This window comes from Thamnophis sirtalis, unplaced genomic scaffold (assembly GCF_051295495.1).
Source record: "Thamnophis sirtalis isolate CommonGarterSnake01/CBP01778 unplaced genomic scaffold, rThaSir2_p1.2 scaffold_12, whole genome shotgun sequence".
Lineage (NCBI taxonomy): Eukaryota > Metazoa > Chordata > Lepidosauria > Squamata > Natricidae > Thamnophis > Thamnophis sirtalis.
The window spans coordinates 56,020,363-56,044,744 of record NW_028261392.1 but is presented as its reverse complement, the minus strand read 5'-3'; the positions used below and the strand labels follow the sequence as shown (position 1 = coordinate 56,044,744).

Sequence of the window (24,382 nt, the reverse complement as noted above, 5' to 3'; positions counted from 1 at the left end):
ACAAGCATTGACTTTGCTAGTCAGAAGGTAGCAAAAGGTGATCACATGACTTTGGGATACTGCAACTGTCATAAATACATGCTGATTGCCAAGCATCCAAATTTTGAACACATGACCAGAAGGGTATTGCAACAATCTTAACATGTGAAAACTGGGCATATTTCAGTGCCACTGTAACTTTAAACAATAGCAATAGCAATAGCAGTTAGACTTATATACCGCTTCATAGGGCTTTCAGCCCTCTCTAAGCGGTTTACAGAGTCAGCATATTGCCCCCAACAACAATCCGGGTCCTCATTTTACCCACCTCGGAAGGATGGAAGGCTGAGTCAACCCTGAGCCGGTGAGATTTGAACAGCCGAGCTGCTGAACTGCAGTCAGCTGAAGTAGCCTGCAGTGCTGCATTTAACCACTGTGCCACCTCGGCTCTATAAACAGTTATTAAGTGAATGGTTGGAAGTAGGTGGATGTACTGTATTAGTATATTCCTAATGGATTAGGAAAGGATTTATTATACAGTAACAGAACTAGCTAATTGAATTATGTATTTAAATTTAAAATTAAAAAATGAAACAAGATAAATCTGTACTCATCAGATCTTAACATGCACCATTAATTTAGATAAAAGATGCTTTCAGGCACCTTTTGTGTCACTTTTCCTTTATACAAGTGAATGAAACGGTAACTCTTAATCATTATTAATTAATTATGAAGAGAAAAAGCATCCTAGGAAAAAAAAAAGCAAGAGGGAAATGACATCGCATTCTCAGCAGAGATTTCAGATTCTTTGTCAGGGAGAAAGCTTTTGCCCTTTACAGCCTATTGGTTCCTTTGATCTGAATGCGAGATCCTTTGCTAAAAAGAGGCTGAGATTGTTTTTAAAGATCTCTGGGAGTGTTTTCCACACATTTCCAGCTATTTGTCAGCAAGGGTCCCCCCCCGCCATTCATGTCAATAGAACTGTGTTTGATAGTCACTTTTAAAGGTTTAAACACTGCCTTCTGTTTTCTACTTTGTGTATCTATCACTTTCTATATGGCTATATCTGCCTGGATCAGTCTGTGCCTATCTCTCTCCAAATAATTTGCTGTATCCAGAGAGAGAGAAAAAAGCAAAACTATAGATTCCATTCAATTACAAAGTGACTGCAACCGAACACTTTTTAAAACTGAAACATAACCAGCAATGCAGCTTCCAATATATGGCTTAGATACAGGTTTTTCTATTTAAATATATATGCACAGCAAGTTTTAAATCAAAATTCAAGCTGTTATCATACCTCTGGCGAAGTAGCTGATCCAAATGATGTCAAAGGCTTATTCCACGCACTGACAGAAGGTGGCTGTGGAGGACTAATAGGCCCCACTAAAAATCCAAAGAATAAAATAAATCAGAATTTTTGAAAGGAAAACATATTAGCAAAAGTTTTGAAAAGTGGTTTAAAGATATCTCCCATGCAGTTAAAGTTCAGGACATTTGGAAAACAACAAATGTCTTACTAAAATATATAACTGAAGAAGAAAAAATTCTGGAATTGATCCAGAAAAAAATGGAGTAACACAGCATGTGAAAGTGGTTAAAGCAGTTCCTATTATAATTTGGGCAATATTCACATATTCAAAGTTCAAGTGGTAGCTAGAAAAATTACAATATTTGGAAGAGTTAAGAGAAAAAAAAAAGGAACAGACAATGATACAGATTTTAAAAGTGTGTGGCTGAACTCTGCAGCTTTAAGATCTAATTTTTACACATAACAATACCATATGAAGGGCTGGAACATTTCATGTCAAGAAAAACATTTCATGTCAAGAGACACTGAAAAGCCCAGGGAGAGAAGCTAATTCAACACTTTAAAGTACACATTTTTCTTTTCTTGTATATGGAAAAAAAGGTTCTCTGCTTACATTTTTTAGAGATGTCATTGAGGATGCTTGTAGGGGGTACTTTATTATCCCAAAATTCGGTTCCTACAGCATTATGGGCAGGTGCATTCTGCAGAGTTTTGCTTGTTCCTGCATAGTCTGTACAGATGTTCAACGAACAAGTTGCTGGCGTTTGTGCCTGGACCGAAGTTTGTGGACTTGGAATCTGAGGCACACCTTGCAATGGGACTTGTGGTTGAACCTGGCCTTGTTGAGTGGCAGCTGCGGCTGCGGCAGCGGCTGCAGTTGCCTGTTGCTGCTTTTTGGCAAACCTGGGCGGCAGTTTAGAATTTGTACATCTCCCTTTTTCATTTGAATTCTTTTTGGTCCAGACCTGAGAAAGAAAATATTGTTGAGAGATGATCCACTAGGGCAGTGGTTCCCAAACGTGGCAACTTTAAGACTTGTGGACTTCAACTCCCAGAATTCTCCAGCCAGCAGAGCTGGCTGGAGAATTCTGGGAGTTGAAGTCCACAAGTCTTAAAGTTGCCACGTTTGGGAACCACTGCACTAGGGAAAGATGAAACTGAAATGCTTAAAAAGCAAAACAATGTTTTCCAAATGACATCCAATTAACTCAGGAAATACGTTTGCCTGATGATTAAAAAAAATGATTAGATGAATTTATACATCACAAGCAGACTGATCAGATATTCCTTCTTACAACTATAAGATTTTTCCCCTCCGTGGCCATTTTATCAACTATCAATCAGATAATGATGAATAATCTGAACTGAAGAGTTGCATACAAATGAACAATTTAAAAGACACCATGGTGGTCATTTAACAGAATATTGAACTAGTTAGCCCCACAACTGAATCCACTATGGTAATTCTTGTGGCCTTCAAGGAAAAATGTTCTGGAAATGTTGCCATTAATTTCAAGTAGAATGTTCTGTGAATAAGGATGCCCGAGTACCATTTACTTCAGATGTTTCTCAATTTCAACTCCTGGTCAAGCCAAGGAATATGAATCACAGCAAGATATATGCAAGCAGTTGTAATTCAGCAACATCTGAAGACCCACAGAATACCCAATATATGGTGAGGGATAATAAGTGATCAAACGTATTAATTATGTAAATAGCTTATAGCACAAGATCAACTTATCCTGTAAGATTCCAAACCGAACAGGACGTCACAAAATGGAGTAAATCAGAATTCTTTTGCAGGGACTAAAGAAAGTGCAGAGTGTAATTGAAACTACCTGAGTAACTATAGATATAATTCAAATCAATACTTCTTTCTACAAGAAAAAGTAAATGCTATGCATGATGTCAAACCTGCACTGTTTGTTCTTCTTTTTTTCTACGTTCTTCATCTTGCAAACGTTTTTGCTGTTTTTTTGACACTACTTCAGTAAAACCATCATTGCTCAAGCTGGATTGGGAATCTTCAATTACTGTCACTTCAGGATGGTCATCAATAATGACAACGCCTATAAAGGAAGTCCAAATTTTAATTGGACCTATACCAGTTTAAAGCAATGGTCATTATCATAAGTTTAATTTATTCAGGGGAAATGACAGGCTCCCCCCCCCCCAAGTACCATTATTCCACTCGATGTTTCATGAAGAAAACATTACATACAATCATAGAGTTGGAAGGTACCTTGGAAGTCTTTTAGCCCAACCCTTTGCCCAGTGCAAGAATCCTCATAGGATTGTGGATAAATGGCTATCCAATATTTTCCTGAACATCTCCAGGAATGGAGCATTTATGAATCTTAAGCATCTTACAGAGATTTTCCAAGTACATACTTGCATAGTTATTAAGGTCAAACTGAGAGATTGCATCCACTTTCTCTTTGGGTTTCTTTGGGCCAGACTTGGATTCTTCCCGTTTCTTGCTGTTGCTATCTTTGGAACCTTTTGGCCCAGCAGCACTGTTACCGTTTTCCTCCTGATACAAATTGCTGCTTATTGATTCAGCGCTAATCACAACAGGTATCTGTTCTTCAAATGGTCTGTACAAGGAAAGGGACCAATTAATTTAGTAATAATAATTAGTAAAAGGATAGCAATGGAAGAAATAATAACATTTAGCACATTATGGAACATTGCCCATATTTTAATTCCACATGTCTCGTTTTATGTACAGGTAGTCCTCAACTTACAGTTGTTTAATGCAGTCATAACAACCTCAGAACGGGTGCTTTGGGACATTCTAAAATGTTGCACCTCCTCCGTTACATGACCACATTGCGATCATGTGACTAGCATTTGCAATCCTCTCTGCCACTGACTTTCTGGGGAAGACAGCAGGGAAGGTTGCAAACACAGGAGATGCCAGATTTGAGGTATGTCCTCAGGATACCAAGGGATTTCCCCTCTCCTCCATACAGGGACAGGAAAGCCTATAGAGGACTAGAAGAACATACCTCAGTTCTAGTGAAAATACTAGCACACAGAGATTTTGAGCCTCCAAGAACAATGGCATTTGCTAGCATTTTCATTAGATTTGAGGTCTCTTCCTCCAGGACACAGAGGGATTTCTCACCCATCTCACCAAGTCCAGGAGATCCGGGCCCTCTACCCAATGCTCTGCTTAACAACCCACATTATCACTTAATGGACATAACTGGGAGAGCTGGGATTGCAGTCATTGCATGAAGTGGTCACATGGAGTCTCACTTAATGATTACGTTGCTCAATGACCAAGATTCCAAGTCCAATTGTCATTGTAGCTATTTTGTCCTTCCTTTACAAATGCAGGAAGTTTCTTTCAACACATGCCCAAGATTTTGGAGTGGAGAGATAAGGAAGGAAGAATGTAATGGACTTCCAACTATAGTGGAATATCTGTCCTTATTTTGAAAACAAATTTTACTTTTGTAAATTAAGATTTGTGCATTTTGTGTGTTGAGTAGAACCTTTGTTCACAAACGCTTCTCACCACGACCAAATCGGGTTCCAACCAAAACATTCACAAAATTTTTGAAGCTCGTCATGAATACATACTCTGGTGGCAATCAAACACGGCCGAGGCCAATTTTTCCTTCCACACCATTTTTTTTTTGTAAGCGCCAAATTTCCTGTTGTTTCTGATCACAACCAAATCGGGTTGTGATTAAAGTTATGGAACGAATTATGATCGTGACCAGAGGTTCTACTGTACAATCAATCCAAACAGGAGTAGCAACAGCGTAAAAAGGGGAAAATGTAAACAAAAACATCTATTTTCCTGTCTAACATGTTTTGAATTGAATTAGTTCTGTTTAGCTATACTATAGCTATAGTATAAACTCAAGTCTTTCATACATGTTTACAACACATAAACACCATTAAAATATGCTGTAGTGCCTTAACCACTCTATGGATCACAAAATATACAGAACAATGATCAAATACTGAATTTGGTTAGCACAATCCTTTCACTTTAAAAAAGCCAGTGCTTTTTGACAAATCATTACATTTCCCTGGTAGGAAAAAATGCAGGAAATTTGTCTTTTGATAAAAACACAGAAAATATTTATGTAACCAGTTTTACCAAAATTGGGGGGGGGGGGGGGAAACCTTAATATGATAGAAATTAAAATAAATGGCAGTGCTTAAAAAAAACCAAATAAAAAAACCAAGCACATTCCTATTTATTCCAACATAATTCCAGGTGAAATGGGGCTCTAAGAACAAAATGCCTATCTTGGTTTTGTCCAAAACTGTCAATTTTAGGAAAGTAATTTCTTTGTTCCTTATTGAAGTGGAAAGTAAGGTAACGTTAACCAAGGGGGTTCTTTGATTCCATTATTTGGTAGTTGTCTCTAAATGTGACAAAATGAAGGTGCACGGAAAGTGCATAGACAGAAAAAACCATCTTCTAAAAAAAAAAGGGGGGGGGGTTGTAAGCAATGTACTCAACCTGAAACTTTACAGATTCTGAGGAGGTTTATATAAGCCTGATTTAAAATATCAGGTTGCCTCTTTTATCCTGAGTCAACGTTTTCCTATGGCTGCAATTCAAGTGATGATAGCATGGAATTTAAACACCTCTACCTGTTGCAAAGAGGAATCTGTCAGCAAGAGCTTTCCATGTTAGCGAAACAAAGCAGGCTCTTTTATCCCTGAGCTGCCTGGTGTGATCCTGGAAGCAGCCACCATTGTTTGGATAGCTGCACTGAATTGTGGGTAATCTGAAAACGGCAGCTACTTCCGAGATTAGACTATGTGGCCGAGGAATTGTGTGGCCTGTTCTGCTTCAATAATGTGAGCTCTGGTGATCTTTGAAAGGTAAATGCGAGATGAGTGACATGTGGTGAAGGGGAAGTTGTGGGGTCCAGTGGAATGGGAAACAGGCCAAGGCCTGTGGGGACCTCAAGGGGCAGAAAGTGGATCAAGGGATACCTCAGGGAGCAGGGGAGGTCCAGGGCAGGGTCTGTGCTAAGTCTTCCAGGGGTCCCCTCAGGGTCCCTGCAGCCTGTTCTCATCAGGAAGAGAAAAATGGAGGATCATAAGTGAGATAATCACATGGTTGCTTCACTTAATGACCATTATGACTTCTGACTTAATAGTTAGGCTCCATTATGATAATCAGTTAAGGACTAACTATGCAAGTGATTAAATATTATCAGGCATTCTCAACCATCAACTTCCAAGAAACTATAAGAAAAGAAACCGAGAGAAGGAATTATGATGCTGGATTTAACTGCAATAAATGTATCTCTTCTCTCATTAACTTCCCTTCCCTCCTAGAAATATCCCCTATAACAGGGGTGTCAAACTCAAAGAGTCACGTTGTCGTCACGTGACACTTCATGACTTTTCCTCCCTCGCTAACCTGGGAGTAGGCGTGGCTAGAGGGTGACGTATCTGGCCTGGGGGCTGCGAGTTTGACACCCCGGCCCTATAACAATAATTTCCCTATTCCTATCTTTTAAATGGAAGTAACTTTCAGAGCTGTGCAAGTTTGGATTCATGTTTTGTTTTTAAAGAGTTAGAAGCCTTGGAATGTGAACACAGCATGTCCACAACTCATTAAACAGACCCAGCACTATCTGTCCACAAGATTGTGCAGCTGCTGTGTTGAGAATTCCATTGCAATCGCACAACTTGGGAAACAGATGTGGCTAAAAAATGAGCTACAGTCAAGGGCTGCTTTCATGTGCCTACATGTTCTATGAATCTGAAGCATTAATATACTATTTTTAAAAATAATTTAAAATTAAAACCATTTAATTAAGTCTAGGTTCTATAATATTTCAAAGACTTAAAATGGACACCTAACATCAAATCTGTCATCGAAAAAAGCAGAACAAAGAATGTTCTTCCTGCGCCAACTCAGAATGTTCAGGCTGCCCAAGAAGCTGCTGATTCAGTTGTACAGAGAAATTAGTGAGTCTGTCATCTGCATTTCTATAACTGTCTGGTTTGGCACTGCAACCCGTCAAAGACAAATACAGACTTCAACGGATAATTAGAACTGCAGAAAAAACAATTGCTATCAATCTGCCTTCCACTGAGGACCCGTATACTGCACGAGCCAGAAAGAGGGCTGTGAAAATATCTAGCCCCTCACATCCTGGACATAAACTGTTTCAACTTCTACCCTCAAAACGACTCTATAGGGCACTGCACATCAGAACAACTAGACACAAGGACAGTTCTCTCCCGTTTCCCAATGCCATCACTCTGCTAAACAATTAATCCCGTCGAACTATCAACACTGTCAAACTATCTAGAAAGTCAGTATTACCATCGGTTCCACCACAAAATCGCGGAGGACAAAATCGCGCTCGACGAAAGCGCGCATTTGACGTCATCACAGCGCGACGAAAACATCGCGCTGTGATCGAAAAATGTAAAAATAAAGCTAAAACCTTCCCCTAACCCCCCAAACCTAAACCTAACCCTTAACCTAACCCTAAACCTAACCGTTAACGTAACGAAAAACCTAACGCTAACCCTTAACCTAACGCTAACGCTCTAAACCTGACCCTAACCCTTAACCTAACCCTAACCCTTAACCTAACCCTTACCTTTATGTGAATCGGCTTGCTTTAATTTTAATTTTATTTCAATTTTTAATTTTTTTCGTCGCGCTGTGATGACATCACATGGGCGCTTTCGTCGAGCGCGATTTTGTCCTCCGCGCTTTTGACGGGTCACGTTACCATCATTATTGTCATCTTTCCTATCTCCTTATCTTCTAACTGTTGCTTGTATCTTGCGATTTATATTGTTTACTTAGTATCCTAGTATGATTTATATTGATTGCTTATTTGGTATCCATTACTATCACTAAGTGTTGTATCTAATGTTTTATGATGAATGTATTTTTACAATGACCATAATAATGATCTATCGCTATTGTTGTATGTACACCGAGAGCTTATGCACCGGGGGAAAATTCAGTGTGCCTAATCACACTTGGCCAATAAAGAATTCTAGTTCTAAATTTAAAATTCCAGCAAAATAAATAGCAGAATTGGCTTTTATTTGAAGCCTTCTACATTAGGTTTTTCTAGGAAACATACTTACCCCCTTTTTCCAGGTCTCATTGGAGGGCCGCTTCTCCTTTCGTTTCTTGGCCCTGAAAAGTTTCGTCCACATTTGGATGGGCCATTATTACCACGGCGATTCTGCCGATCAATCCCAGGTCTCTGACTGGAAAAACTTCTCTTAGCTATTTCTCTTTTAGGAATCAGTGTGTTTTCTCCTGTCTTAACAGCTCCCTGTGCTGCGACGTCTGCTAATTTCTTTTCATCCCTCTCGCGTCTCTCATTGAAATCGCTACTTTCTGAAGCAGTTTCCCACTCTTCATTTGCCTGGTCTGAAGAGTTCTGATTGGACAGGTCAGGCGTCTTACTTCCTGAAACCTCCAAAGTAGTGCTTGGCTGCTCATTAACAGCATTACTCACTGCCACACTTGATGATGAACTAGTTGTGACTTCATTTATTTTTGATGCCGCCTCTCTTTCTTTTAATCTCCGAAAACGTGGCGGCTTGTCTTGTCTGGGAGGTCGTGCAGGCCTTTGCCTTCGGGGTCGTTCCCTTGCGGGATCAAATTTCCTCTCAAACTTTGCAGGAGGTCTTTTATCCAACTGTATAGGGCCATAATGTTCATGTCTCCGTTGTGGTTCTCCATCTTCAGGCTTGGAGATTTCTGTTTGTCTTGGGTTCCACTGATTCTCTCTGTATCCTGGTCTCCTAAGAATAGATGGTCGGGGTGGGCGACCAACTGAATCCCTTCCACCACGTCTAAACATCCCCCCTCTGCCATGTCTAGAAGGTTCTCCTTTAGGGAGAAAACCAGGCTTGGTCTTATTTTCATCTTCTCTTACATATGTTTTATCAACTCCTCTATGGTCCCCTCGAATGTTGTTTTCAGGTTTGAAAGGTAGCAGGGCCTTTGAAGGTTTTTTAACATCTGCCCTTTCTTCTCTCTTTGGGTGTTTGCCTTTGCTTAAGCTGTCTTTGTCTGACAGAAGAGTATCACTGGCGCTTTCATGTACTTCGCTGTCAGAGTCCGTTTCTGAGCCTCTTTGTCTTCGTCGTTTTGGAACAATTTCAAAATCAGAGCTCTCGCTACGGGTTTCACTCTCCTCTCTCTGCCTAAGAGGACCAGAAGCAACATGTTCTACTCTAGGTTTAGTATCTCGGTAATGGGGATAATCTCTATTGTGACCTCTTCCACCTCGACCCCTGCCTCCATAAGAACCCCTATAGCTGCGTCCCCTAGAGTAATATTCTCCACGTCCTCTTCCTCTGTATCCTTGGTCCGGAAACCAGTCCCTGTTTTCTTTCCAGTATGTTCTGGGAGGTGCTCCGGGCTCCCTTTTTACTGGTCTGGTTTCAATACCAGGTCTTTCTACAGGTTGTTCTTTGTTAATTATTTTTTCTGGCTGCTTTTCTTCCTTCACATTTGCAGGTTGTTGAACTGATAACTCTTGTACACTAAGTGGTGGAGCCTCAACTGCAGTTTGTGGAGTGTTTGGCTGTGGAGCCGAAGGTGGAAGCGTTTGGATTGTAGCTGGCGGCTGAGATACAGGAAGTACTGCTGCTGCTTGTTGTACAACGACAGGCTGCTGAACAGTAGGCGTAATTATAGGTTCTATGGGGCCGTCTGTACACTCTGCAGCTTGCGATGTGTTTTGCAATGTTTTCTTATCAACTGTAGTGGCTTTCTCTGGTTCTAACCTGGAAATTAGCATCTGAGGCTGATCCCTTTTCTCAATTTTATTGACTCTCTCATTTGTCAGTTTTTCTCCCTCCCGTTCTTTCTTCTGCTCACGCTCCTCTCTTTGTTCACGCTCTTCTTTCATATCACGAAGAATAGGCTTTTTAATGGGACCCGATCTTCTCATTGGCCTGTCACTACCTTCCTCCCTTCTACCATACCCTGGTCTTGGACCCCATCTAGTTTCAGATTTAGGTTTAAAGGGCTTTTCAGGTTTTGATCCCTCTAACAACCTACTACTTGTGAACCCCTCCTTTTTTTGCTTGCCGTCTAGTCTTTCCAGCAGTGGTTCTTTTGTTTCAGTGTGTCTGTTGTTTATTTTGGGAATATTTGCCTGTGTATTGCCCACCGATTCTTCTGATTTCAAAGAATGAGTTGATCCATGAGAAATGCTTTTCTTCAGAGAAGAATTATTCTCTTCTATAGGCACCTGTTGTTCTTTGGAGATTTCTGAAACATTTCCTGCAGTCACTTCAAAATTTCCTGCCGATGGACATGTATCAGATGGATGAGGCTGTGCATTTTCCAAAGACCTGCTTGAAGTCTGTATGTTCACATCCTCAGATTTTTTGAAATCTGTCTTTATATTGGGATCTAACTGACTCTCTTCTCCTGAGTATACTGCTTGCGCTGTTATTTGATCTTGATCCAAAAGTTCTTCAGACCTAGAGGAAAACAAGCCACATTTTCAGCTGAAGTCTTATCAATCATCCTAAACAATATTTTTAAAAAAGCATGTTTAAAATGTGAGTTATTTCTTGTATCCTGGAAGATATCTTATTGGTGACCCAATTAGATTTGGAGATATTTGGGGTGGTAACAGAGTGGCAACATTTAGAATACTCTTAGTAAACACTTAGAATACTCTTAGAATATAGTAAATCTCAAAAGTATTCCAATGGGCATGTATTCAGAAGAAACTGAAGTATTGTAGCTACTAAAACAAACAGATATAAATATGTATACAGGCAGTTCTCATTTAGTGATCATTCACAGTTAAAGGTAAAGGTTCCCCTCACACATATGTGCTAGTTGCTCCCGACTCTAGGGGGTGGTGCGCATCTCCGTTTCAGAGCCGAAGAACCAGCGCTGTCCAAAGACATCTCCGTGGTCATATGGCTGGCATGACTAAACGCTGAAGGCACACAGAACACTGTTACCTTCCCATCAAAGGTGGTCCCTATTTTTCTACATGCATTTTTACATGCTTCCAAACTGCTAGGTTGGCAGAAGCTGGGACAAGTAACAGGAGCTCACTCCATTACGCGGCACTAGGGATTCGAATCGCTGAACTGCCAACCTTTCTGATCAACAAGCTCAGCATCATAGCCACTGTGTCCCATTCACAGCTACAACAGTGTTAAAAAGTAACTTTACAACCAATCCTCATGCTGAGGACCTTTGCAAGTCTGTAAAGCAAAGGTGAAGTAAGATCATAAACATAGTTGCAGATTCACTTTAATGACTGAGTTGCCAATCCCAACTGCGTTTGCTAAACGAGTCACCTGTATATGATAAGATTTAGTTCACTATTGAACTATTTTAGCAGGCTTTATAGCTATTTATAAATATCTTATAGAGGTTAAAGTAGATAATGATGAGGGAGATGTGTGGATAATCTTTTTTTAAAGTGGAAAATTGTCTTTAATAAAAATGAAGGACAATGTCTCTGCTTTTTCACTGCCAAATATTCTGTTAATTGTAATGGAACTGGAATTACATTTACATTTTTCTGTTATTTGTCCAAGACAGACAATTGCACTGAAGAATACAGTTATTATCTAAGAAAAACCATTGATTAGAGGTATGCCTGAATGCAAGCACTGTAGAAAAGAAAGCCACGTTATACACAAAACCCCAAATATTACCTTATATCAACAGTTTCTTCAAGGATTTTGGGAGAGGCACTAGTCTGTTGAGGATCTGTGTGAGTATATGGTTCTGACCCCCACATCATACGTGATTCTGTCAGTGGTATGGCATGTTCCCTCGCTGATCGAGTAACATGATCAAAAGAATCTGAACCAGCTCCTGTCCCATCTATTTGATCCCTCCTCAGAAGTGGTTTAGGAGGTATAATTCCTGAAATGGAGATATTCAAATTAAAAAGCGTAAGTGCTAGGATTGGCATCAGATTCTTCTGACTTTTAATATGGAGAGATAAAACTGTCAGTCCTTCAAACAGATCAGACTAAAAAACCCAAAGTTATGAATGTTAATACTACTTTTATTACAAAATCACAGTAACAGAAACCCTTCTTTTATCTATAAGACACAAAGGAGGGACAAGCCTGAAAGGCTTTCTTAAAATTGTCCAACCATTGATTGGGTTGCGGCTCTTACTCCTATTCCTAAAAGTTACTATTACAACCCATTACGTACACTGAAAAACTGTTTAAAAATGTATAGCGAACACATCTTATAAATATATTTTGCTGTAGGAACATATTTTTGCAGTTGGAGCGCAACCACAGAAGAGATCATATTCCTATTCATTTATCCTCAAATAATGTCATTAATGTTTCTAATAATGATATACTGTAACTTTCAACATACTCGCTTTGAAATAAATAACCCTTTGAAATGCCTAATCTCAGAACGTTTATGATCTACAGCCCAAAGACAATTACACTCAGGAAAAACGAGAAAATGAAGTTCAGCATACAAGTATACAGCATATAGTAAGAGTTATACCAGGATGCATGGGTGGCATATCCATAGTAGGTCTTCCTGACATTATTCTTGGATTCACATAGGACTGCATCATGAGCCACCTTGGATCAAAGCCCATAGAAGCCAAATGTGGGGGGTGCGATTGCATAGGTTGGTACAATGGTCTATGTGGTGGCGGGGGAACAGGACTGTTAGAAGGTTGTGATGGTGTAGATTGTGGTAAAACTCCTTGCTGCTGCTGTTGCCACTGTTGCTGTTTCATTTGCTCCTACAAAAAAGCAAATACAATTAACTTTTCCTCTATACATTTGCTTTCTTAGAAACATGTTATATAATTCATATTCTTTTCAGCTACAGGTGTTTTGGAATAGTATTTATTTAATGTTCTTGGTGTCCAAACTCCCAATTGTCATTATGGTGGGAACTTTGGTAGCATTAACTATGACAATGGCGGAGCCATAGGAGGAGGCGGGATGTGACATTGGACGCTACCACACGGGACGTGAATTTTGCTGGGGTAGCGTCGGATGAAAATTCAAGTGCTGTGACAGTTTGTTTACATCCTGGTGCAGGCGCATATCTTCTGGTGCAATCCTAGGTCGCAATTGTTTAAGCCATGCTAGAGATGTTCTATTGAAGAACGAGGCCGCTGCGGTGGCCCCCAACGGTCAGGCAGTTGCCTGGTGCGTTTTGCGTATCATTAGTTCTGCTTTGCAGTCCTCAGCCTTGAGGCCTTCCGAAACATTGGATGGAACCAGGGCTGAAGAGGCTAAGGCCGCTACCGGAGGGTCTACCGTAGGGAATAGAAGAATCCCGTCCAACACCAGAGTTAAACTATAGAGCTTCCTGACGCCATTGCTAGGAAGTGGGACAGCAGCTGGTTGTGTCCACTGTCATTGGACAACATCTAAAAATAGTTTAGGGAATGGAATGACCTCCTTTTTCAGAACTTGTTCCGAAAATAGACGATCTGTGGAATCTAGACCAACCGCAGTGCTAGCTTGTGTGATAGTCCCCCCCTCCCGCCCGAATTGGCTGTGGCTTTAGCCTTGTACAAAAGTGATCTGAACAAGATGGGCCAAAATAAACCAAAGAATGCAGGCTTGTCCTGCACCAGACCCTCATCATCGGAAAGTTCCTGATCCCCCATATCATCCTCCTCATCCAACACTGAACCTTCACTATGAATAGAAGGAAGAGGTGAGGGGGGTGGTCCATTTGAGAAGTGGACAAGTCCCTGGATAAGACCAAAAGCCGAGGCTGTTGATCCCTACGTTGGAGCTCTGCATCTACGCCCTGTGAAATAGCTGCTGAGATCCTATCCTTTATCTCAGGGGGAAGGCTGCATGTGAGGCCTTCCTCGGGCCTCAACTCTGCAGCCATAGGGGTGAAGGTGGCAACCGGGACCGAACGCCTAGGTGTAGGCACCGGGGCTAGGTCCATTTCAGAAGGTCTGGAAGGGGATTGGAGTCCCAATGCCATGCCTCAGATGAAAATCCCTGTGGTATTGGGATGTCGGGAGACCAACCTTGGATCCCTGCTAGATTAAAGAGGAATCCAGATGGAGATCCTTCTGCTGTTAGAGCCAGTGGGGACCTGCTAGTAACTGTGGCTGCGGGAGGCTTGGGTAAAGGTTTGCCCCTTTCCTTGCACTTGGCGGCCCTATCCCGAGCCACGGACGAGGCGGATGCTCGGGACCCGCTACCAGTGGTCTTAGAGGTGGATCTGTCCATCCTCATGCTGACCCTAGCGGTTTCAGGCTGCAGCAGGGGAGAAGAGTCAGCTGCAGCGCAGCTCCCAGATACAGAATAATCCGCCATTATCTCAGCTCTTAAGGGAGATATACAATTGAACGCCCAAGTTCACGGTGGTGATCAATATGCACGAAGAGAAAAGCGATGGATCTGGAGATATCGGTGCTGAAACGGCTGCCAAATGACTATCACTAGCGTAGCTGGAGCACAGGCTGCCACAACTGCTCTGAATCCAAACCACGTGTGCAATGCCGGAATGGCGGCAAATTGACCTCCCAAGCACACAATCTGCGGCAGTTATGACGTCACACCAATTTCAGCGTGAACAGGAGAGCCACTCCTTCAGTGTCTCTTCAAACGGTGCGAAATTCAAATTGCAACCCAAAACACCCGCTGCAATAGCGAGGGAGCCAAAAGACAAGAAGGCAATGGCTGCCTGCAAGACAGTGATGGTGGTGATGGCAGCAGCAGCGGCTCGATGAATGTTACTAGGGGACTGACCGCACTACAAGCGGGTTGCACCCACGCCAGCTGACACGAGAGTGGTGAACCAACTCTCAATCGCGGCAACTCTCAATTAAAGCAACTAATAGGCAAGGGACAGTGACAATCCCTTTTGCCGGGCGACATCTCCAAACGGAAAAACAATAACCATGCAGGTCAAGTCGTCCGCATCTTACTGCAAAGCACCAGTAAATGAAATGGGTGTGGTCGCTACCCATCAGAACGGAACAGCTAGCCCGCTCGTGCCCATCAATAAATAGTGAATTTATCCAAATGAATAAAACAAGTAATTATCCTAAGATGCAATCATTATGAGTTAAAATATTGTCTATTGTCCTAGAGAATTTTTTTTTACGTCTCTTCAGGCTCGACTGAGTTAAAAAACTGAACTCTTCCAGTCAGAGGAGGCGTGGTCAACAATTTTACAACTCACTCTCTAAGCTAATGGACAAAGTTAACTCATGCTTGGATTCTCCAAGCAGCGCACTGGAGAATTGCTAGATTAAATTTGGATCATGGAAGCAATTACTTATTCAGTGGAGTCTAGTTATAAGCAATCTTTAGTTACTTATTTGATTCCATAAATGAAATGGAATAAAATATGTACTATAAAGCTTGAGATTACCTGTTGTCTCTGAAATCGTGGTGGCAATGATTTCTGAAACTGCTTTGAATAGCCAGAAGAAACAGCAGGACGAGGCTGAGCTCCAGAATCAGGCTCATTTTCATGTGAATTGTCTTTTTCATTATGATCGGTTTCTTGTATGGTGGAAACAAGTTGACAGTCTGTCCAAGGGAAAAGACAGAAAATTAGTGCCACATATGATTTAACTGATAAAATTATGAACAAAACAAAATATATAAATTCAGTGTTTTATAAGAAGTTGTCACCAGAGTAGCTTAAATTAGGCAAACTGGTATTTAAACTAAGAATCAATTTCAAAATGTTTATTGCAGATGTTCCAATTAAAGCTATACTGGAACATAAAGGGCAATCTGCGGATACCAAAAATGTTCAAAATTATACTGTAATTGACTTTCCAGGCATTATTTTGCAAGGCTTCTATTTTAATCATATTTAAAAATGTGTTCCTGCTTACGAAACACACAATGCCTATTTCAGGATGTCCAAATTTTTTAAGTCTAGATCTCGCTGATATTCTAGCATTCACAAAATATTGCTTGCTTCCAATCTGATCTTGCGCCCACCCCCTGAAATACTGCCAAAGTTTTAGTCAACTTGAGTGAAAACAAGGAATGCTGAAAACTAAAGTATAACTATATTATATATGGATGAAAATTATACTTTACATTAACAAAGGAATTGATACAAACCTCTTTCTTCCTCAATGGTGGTTTCTTTTTCTTCTTTCTCTAATATCACTGGGGCAATGACAGACTCCTGAGGCTCAGAAATTTCAGTTTTAGGTTTCTCCTCTACTTTAAGTTCCTCTTCCACTTCTTCTTTCTCCTCTCTTTCTTTCTCCTTTTCTACTTCTTTGCCTTTTTCTTGATTTTCTTTTATTTCCACATCTATCAATTTTTCTTCCTCCTTTTCAATAGTTGGTTCCTTTTCCCTTTCAACATCTTTTTCTCTGATAATTTCTTTTTCTTTCAATGGCTCTTCTCGAGTTGGCTTTGGTGCACACCCAAATTTCTCATTTAAGCGTTTTAATTTCTCAGCACATGCAGCTTTTCTTTGTTCCTCCATTCTTCGCTCCTCCTCTTCTCTCCTTTTACGGGCTCGTTCTACTGATGCAGATATTTCTGTCTGCTGTCTTCGCCTCTGCTTCCAAATCTCATCATCATCTGGTGCTGGCCTAGGAGGAAAGGAAGCTTGCCTTCCTGGTCCTGCCATGCGATCTGGATGTGGATGCTAAAAAAGAAAAAACAAGAAGACCAGTAAATATTTAAACCAAAGACGTACTATGAAATTCCCTTTGCCTAAATACATAGGCAAAACGGCTCTTCAATTCTCTTTGGAAGTGAGACCTCAAAATAATTTGTCATATAATCTTGGGTCAGGTTTAATAAAAAATAAATAGTGCCAATTATAAATGAAAAAACATTGCTGGAGATCCTGGAATTTGATCTATTTTCATCGAAGAATAATCAAAATGTACACACATTTAAGAACATTTAATCCCCAAAATGTACATGCTGTACAGTTAAGGACATTTTCAGTGTTAAAAGATATTTAAAATAATCCTTCTTCTAAAACATTAAGTATTTGTTTGCAAGACTTTTATTATTTTGAACTTCCCCATGAATTAATTTTTAATTCCTTAGGCTGACTGAAATCGAAAACTTAAGGAATAGCAGCCTTGTATTTTAAATTGTAATCTCCCTCCCTGAAATCTTGCCATCCAGTGGGACCTCAGAAGCAGGACTTTTCTGCAGCTGCTGCTACATTGGGGAATCCCTCCTGCCAGCAATTCAACAGGACCCCATTCTAGGTGGTTTTTTTTTTTTTGAAAGCCATTAACACCTTGCTTTTTATTGATGTGCTGGCATTATATGGGTAGAAGACATGGAAGTAGCTAAGCCTGCAGTAGAGCATCCCAAGGAGGATAATTAATGAACAGGATTTTTAAAAATTGTTTTGTTCTTATTACTACCTCATTTATTGGTTTTATGGTTGTTGTAAGCCATCCAGAGTTGCTTAAGATCTGCAGTCATATAAATCAGTTAAATGAATGAATAAATAAATGCATTTATTTATTCATTTAGTGCAATTAGAAAAAAATGACATACAAATACATCCCACACATTCAATTTGGAGTTCAACCTATGAATTCAGCAAAGGCATTAAAGGAAAAAATGTCCAAATTCAACTTCTTACAGAACTTCTAACAGAAACTATCAGCATTTTAAAAAACAGGTAAAGGAATATTTTGTATGTGAATCAGAGATTATTTCTGTTAAACAAGCATTTGATGATACCTGAAGAATTGATTTTGCATGAAGTCCAGAACTACTACTTCTCTCAAGTGCTGAAGATTGTGCTGGTAACACTCCACGTCCCTGTTAGATTTTAATTAAAAAAAACAACCCTTTGTGGATATTCATATGAAATTAAAATGTTGAACAAAGTTAACCGTTTCAAATTAAATTTTACTTAGAGGTAGTGTAAAAGCAGAAAAGTTGAAATCCTTCCCCTAATACATATCAATTTATCTATTTAAACATGTAAAATTATTTGTTTTTAAACATACGAAATTATTTCTTACTTTCAAGCTGATATTTTGATATATAGGACATGATAAAATTATACATACATACATTTTAAACAGAATTTAAAACAACAATAAAACCTAACTGATTTTAAATAGTGAAACCAAGAACAAGCAAACATTAATTAAAAATCATGCCAAAAAGAAACATCTTCTGCTTTTGCCTAAAATGTGCAATCGAAATATATTTCAAATCTATGAAAGATAACTCTTTTCCAAAGCAATTAAACTTAACTCATAAATATATATTACACATCAGTGGTGGGTTGCCAATTTTGTTACCACCGATTCAGACCCGGTGGGACCTCATGCCGCCATTACTACCAGTTTGCCCAATCTGGGAGCAACCCACCTCTGCTACACATATATTGCACATAGCACTAATCATAAAAGGCTACTTGTTAACTTTAATGATCAATGGAAAAAGGATCAGATTTAATTGCTACTGGAAGAGAGAGGAAGAAATATTTTTACTGCAACTTTTCTCAAACTAATAAATAGAATTCTGTTTGGAACAGTAAATGCCACTCGTAGCATGGAAAAAATTGAACATTCAGACTTTTGGCACATGTGCTTAGCTGAGAAAAAAAATGTTCTTCAGGAACAATATGATTCTAAAGAGACAGCAACAACACGTACCTGGTCGAATTGACTGCTTTTGCTATATGCTCCTTTTGATCCAACTGATGGCAAAGGAGCAGATGATTTAGAATCTTCTACGTCTTTCTTGTCTACATCTCTAGTAGATTCATTACTATATAAAACATACAAATGGAAACACTTATGCATAAAAATTTTATGCCAAACATATTTTACCAACTTTGTACTAATTTCATAAATATTGCATTACTAAAGCAAGCCCATCAAGTGTTTAAGGTAGCTGAAAATGGAACCATGAACCAATGAGCCACAGAAAAACAAAATTAACACAATGAGAAACATGCAGAGATTACAAATATACATATCCTGCCTTTCATTCAGAAGCTTAAGATCGCATGCCTATTGCTCTCTCCACCACATCTGAGAGATGATTGTCCCAAAGTCATTGAAAGAGCATAGGTGACTGATGGACTAGAACTGGGGTCTCTCTGCTCATAGCTCAATTCCTTAATCATTACACAATGCTAGTTCTCAAATGTGAAACGGGCTAGATGGATGGCAATGACATACTCAACATTATTTAGCTAATGCAAATTCTATACTTAAACAGATATTTACACCCGGTAGATACCTGTGCACTATACCACAATGGCAAAGTGATGCAAACATTATACACAGAACTTAAAAGACTAGCAGATGATTTTTATATTTTCTGTATCTATATTTATTACCTGTTTTCCTGTTCTTTCTGATTACCTCCCTGTTCATCATCATCACTGAAGTTCAACTGTTCAGTATAATCTACTTCACTTTGAGCTCCTAAATAACAAATTGGAGATTAGCATGATGGATACTTTTTTTCTGCATGCAATTTTAGTTCGATGTATATCAAGATCTACATTGCTTACCAGCCCAGCCCTCATCAGCTTCAGCATCTAAATTATCAAACTTATCAAGTTCTTTGAGTTCATTAGCACTTAGGATTGAAGGACGTTCTACAGCTTCGGAGTTCCGTGAAGGTGGCCCCCTTCCTCTTGGGTTTCTAGAAAAAGAGAAAACATGTCACACATTTGAATTTAAAACTCAGAAAATGGTACTCAACTTAGTTAACAAATGAGAGAAAATTATCATATTAGGCAGGATTCTTTTCATACAGCATGTTTAAGCAGAGACTGGGTTTATCTAAATCAGGGGTATCAAACTCAAGGCCAAATTTGGCCCAAGGGGTGCTTAGATCTGGCCCTTAGGGCCGCCCTGGAAACAGCAAAAGACCGGCCCATGGTGCCTATGCTAGCATAAATGGAGCTGGGGAAGGCCGTGTGGTCCTCCTGAGCTCCGTTTTTACTGGCAGAGGGTTTCAGGAAGCTGTTGCAGCCGAAAATGGAGCTTGGGAGTCCATTATTGCTGGGAGAACTCTCAGGCCACCACAGACACTAATGACCTTAAGCTGGCCATGCCCCCCCCCCTTCCGAGGTCAAGTATAACCCTGAGGCGGCCCATCAATGAAATCAAGTTTGACACCCTGATCTAAATAGATAGATTTAGATCCTAGATAGATCTAAAGCAATATATCAAGAAAGGCTTTAATCTGAATTCTTGCATGGAGCAGGGGATCAGATGTCCATGGCTAAATGGACTCTTCCAATTTAAGGATTAAATGATTGGTTTAACACAGTACTGAAAAAATACTGAAGTATATTTTTTACTAGAAGCTAATTAAACTTTAGGAGTCAATAGAGGAATAAGCTAAACTTCTTGGTACCAGTATATACAGAGTTCTCATTGTCTGCTAAGAGATTACAAATTTCAGCCACATAATGTACTGTAAATGCACAATGTCTAACTTTCTGGAGACATGATTATACAGTTAATAAGCAAATCTAGTTGTAGTATCAAGTGCAAACTGATTTTGGAACAAAGCAAGCAAAACAATTGGCTTTCTCACCTGCTGCTCTCAGATGGGGCAGGAAATCTGTTGGGACCTGCCATTGGTGGATACGCTAGTTTAGGGTACTGATTAAGCATCTAAAGAAAAAAAAAGACTAAATCAGTAATAACTAAATATCAAAATTATGCATAAAAATGATTACATAAATGCTATGCACAATGCTAAACTGTAATCTAAGCAATGATAAATTGGTTCCCGTATGAAATTTTAAACTAAGTTTTTAAAAGGTCAAAAGGAATTTACTAATTTACATAGCAAAATTATGCAGAAGTATATCATTTATTTCAGAAAATGTATGGCTATATTTAAACAAATTAGCAAATTATTGCAAATTAGCTCAATAAGATAACATTAACAATTAGTTAACACATACAGTCCCTTTGGTCAGGCTTCACATATCCAGTTGAATCAGAAGTCATTGATATATCATACATTCCCAATGTGAACAAAATCACCAGTTTAAGATAATGTCAGGATGTTAAACCGCACTATGAATCTGATTTTGTATTTTTGTAAGTTCTGAAGTTTGATTAGTTTCCTGACTTGTTTTGTCCAAAAGTATAATTAATTGAAAACTTTCTATAATTGCTCAGTCAACCAGGAAAGGAACACATAGAATGCCTGCATAAGCAAAACAATTATTCATATCTTAGAATATTAAGCTGATACAATATTCTGAATTTGCTAGTTTCTGTAACTTCAACTAATACAATTGAAGGACATTTCTGACATCTCATGTAATTATAAATCATAATAGATGAAGCAATCAATCTATCCAAAACAGCCTGCTCTATTTTCTTAATAAACTTTTAAAACAAACTATGGCAATTAAGACAACAAAATTTAAAGATGCAAGGACTTAGTTCTTGGGTAGAAATGAAAAGATGTGGAAAAAGATGAACTGCTTGCTTCTGATCTAGCAATTGGAGGATTCATTATGTCCTATGCCCGTGATGGCAAACTTATGGCACTCGGGCCAGAGGTGGTACACAGAGCCCTCTGCTGGAACGGGCGCCGTCACCCCAGGTCAGATCTCTCTCTTTTTGTGAGCTTTTGTTTCCCCGCAAATGACGAAACAGAAGCTCATGAAAGAAGATTGCCTCTTGCTGTGCTGCCGGTGTTGGGATGTCCTGCTGGTCTTCAGGTCTCTGCTGCGCATGTCCCACACATCCGTGTATATCTGTGCATGCATGCGCACAGTTTGGGCACTCAGTATCTAAAAGGTTCGCCATCACTGTCCTATACTAAGTCTCAAAACAATGGTCATTTTGAAGGCAGTTTATACATTCATGTATTTATTTCAATTTTTCCAAAATTTCAGCTCCAACTCCCCTGAAAAACTTACTCCTCCCCAATGATTCAAAATCGATATACATTTTTAGTTCTATAATTGAGTTAAAATTATTCAATTTTTCATGCGTAGTGTGATATGGATCTAGAGGAGTGAATGTGAGAAGTTTCTGTGTCCATGGTCTGAAGTATGTGCCTTATATCTTATTGATGTTAGCCTCAAGGTAGATTTAGAAAAATGAAAAAAATGCACTGGCTTCATTGCTGATTATAAGGCTAGAATTAGTACTTTCTGCTCATGTGTTATAAATCAGGGCTCCCCAATCCCTAGTTTTAGGAACTGGGCCGGGTAAGTGACTGAAGCTTCACCTGTACATGATGTAGGTTGTGCACAAAACCACCCACCCCACCCCCATCCGTGGAAGACAATTTTTCTTCTGAAATTGGTCCCTGGTGCCAGAAAGGATTGGGACTGCTGGTATAAATAATACTATCGATAGCAGAGTCTGGTAAAATAGGAGTGCAGTGTGCTGGCTTTTTAAATTTATTGTGGAATGCTAACCTACACTATCCATGCAATTAAGCAGGAACAGCCCAGTTTTGAAACCAGCGCAACTTCTTCCCATCCTACCAATGACAGGTTCATATACATTTAAAGAAATCCTGTAGTATCATAGCAATGGAAGTGCAATAATGTTACTTGGTTAGGTTGGGATTCAGTCTTGGAGCTGAAAAATGTTATATGTTATTAGAAGCTAAATAACTGCCAATTGAAGATTAAGTCTGTTGTTCTGCAGTACGAATGTTGAGTTTTCTCTTCTATCAAAGCTGTTAGGGACTTCAAAGAATTTGTTTTTATTATTTTATTTTTCCCTGTTCTATTTGGGTAAATTGTAGCAAAAATCAGCATCTATATCTATATTGGTACTGGTGGCCTTGGGTTAAAAAAAAAGGGAGCTAGGGATTTGTTCTGATTTCACATTATTTCTGATGGCCAGAAATTTGAAAAGGTTTGAGTTTTGTTCCTTTGGAATGAGCTAATTTAGAAAGTTCAGGAGGAAGTGAAGGTGCTTGGTTCTGGGGGGAAGAGGGGTGCTAATCTGAAGTAAAATATTTTTTGTTTGTTTCATGCATGTTCCTGTTTCAATTAATCTGATCACAAACCAAAAGATACCTTTTGAATCCTGAGGCTATAGAGATTCTTTCTCAACATTTTATGTTTTGTAAGATTCTTTAAAAAGGTTATTATTGTTTCACTTTGTCTACTGCTTAAATATGATCTAAAGCCACACCAGAAATGGAAGAGAATGATTAGCAAACAGGCCATACATGCTATCTGCTCTATAGGAATAATTTGCCTCACACATTCCATTCTTTATAACATGACTCTTGGAAGTGAAAGAAACTTTGCAAGAATTTGATCTATCAGACTTACATAGGGTGGTATCATTCCTTTATACTGAGGAGGGATCCCTGGCTGTTGCTGGCCATTCATCTTAGGTGGGGGAGGTGGTGCTAGCCGTATCTCCTTCTTTTCTGGTATCTTAAGGGCATCAATTGGTTCTGTTGGTCCAGGCATATTACCATCTTCTTGAATAAGAGGTTTTGCTTCTTGATCAGTTGGAGAGTTTGGAGAGTTTAAACTTCTGCCTCCACCTTCTCTCCAGCTAGCAACATCTGCATTGGAAAAGGGAACATCAAATTCTGAGGTGCTGTACCAATACCAGTTTTATTTTCCCCTTCCACTGCCTGAAAAAAGTTAAAGCAGCCAACTGGAGCTCTGTAATCTAGATGATTACTGAATGAACTGGGTGATGAGGTTTGTTTTTTCCTTCACCACTATAAAGGGTGGGATCAACTTACAAAAAGGGGTTGTCTCATCATACTAAGCATCTCTCAGTATTTTTGGAACATCTCACTTTTGGAAAACCCTAATATTATGCAGTGCACTTTCCCAATATGACTGAGCAGGAAAAAACTGACTGCCAGTCCTCGGAAAGCGGGAAATCAGAAATATTTGCTAATGTACAGGTAGTCCTATGGCCATTTGTTCAGTATCTGTTCAAAATTACAATGGTGCTGAATGAATGAAGATTATGACCAGTCCTCAGAGTTCCAGCTGTCTCACATGACTGCAATGAACATACCTAGTAGTCCTTCCTATTTCCCCCACAACAACAACACTCTAAGGTGGGCTAAGAGAGCGACTGGCCCAAAGTCACCTAGCTGGCTTTCATATGTAAAGCACGACTAGAACTCATGGCGTCCTGGTTTCTAACCTGGTGC

At 39.5% G+C, this 24,382-nt stretch overlaps 1 protein-coding gene across 9 annotated transcripts in view; it reads right to left on the bottom strand.

Moving 5' to 3' along the window:
• Positions 1-24,382, bottom strand: part of PRRC2C (proline rich coiled-coil 2C) — a 76,505-nt gene that overhangs the window by 37,687 nt on the left and 14,436 nt on the right. For all 9 annotated transcript variants that reach the window (XM_087726682.1, XM_087726688.1, XM_087726683.1 and 6 more), the window contains exons 6-20: positions 23,532-23,773; positions 20,804-20,883; positions 19,767-19,900; positions 19,590-19,677; positions 18,898-19,012; positions 17,969-18,049; positions 16,361-16,901; positions 15,651-15,811; positions 12,789-13,035; positions 11,963-12,176; positions 8,396-10,759; positions 3,683-3,888; positions 3,206-3,360; positions 1,905-2,256; positions 1,280-1,365 (exon numbers count right to left, since the gene is read on the bottom strand). In XM_087726682.1, the coding sequence (XP_087582808.1) occupies positions 1,280-1,365; positions 1,905-2,256; positions 3,206-3,360; positions 3,683-3,888; positions 8,396-10,759; positions 11,963-12,176; positions 12,789-13,035; positions 15,651-15,811; positions 16,361-16,901; positions 17,969-18,049; positions 18,898-19,012; positions 19,590-19,677; positions 19,767-19,900; positions 20,804-20,883; positions 23,532-23,773 (5,066 nt within the window). The remainder of the gene's footprint in view (positions 1-1,279; positions 1,366-1,904; positions 2,257-3,205; positions 3,361-3,682; positions 3,889-8,395; positions 10,760-11,962; positions 12,177-12,788; positions 13,036-15,650; positions 15,812-16,360; positions 16,902-17,968; positions 18,050-18,897; positions 19,013-19,589; positions 19,678-19,766; positions 19,901-20,803; positions 20,884-23,531; positions 23,774-24,382) is intronic.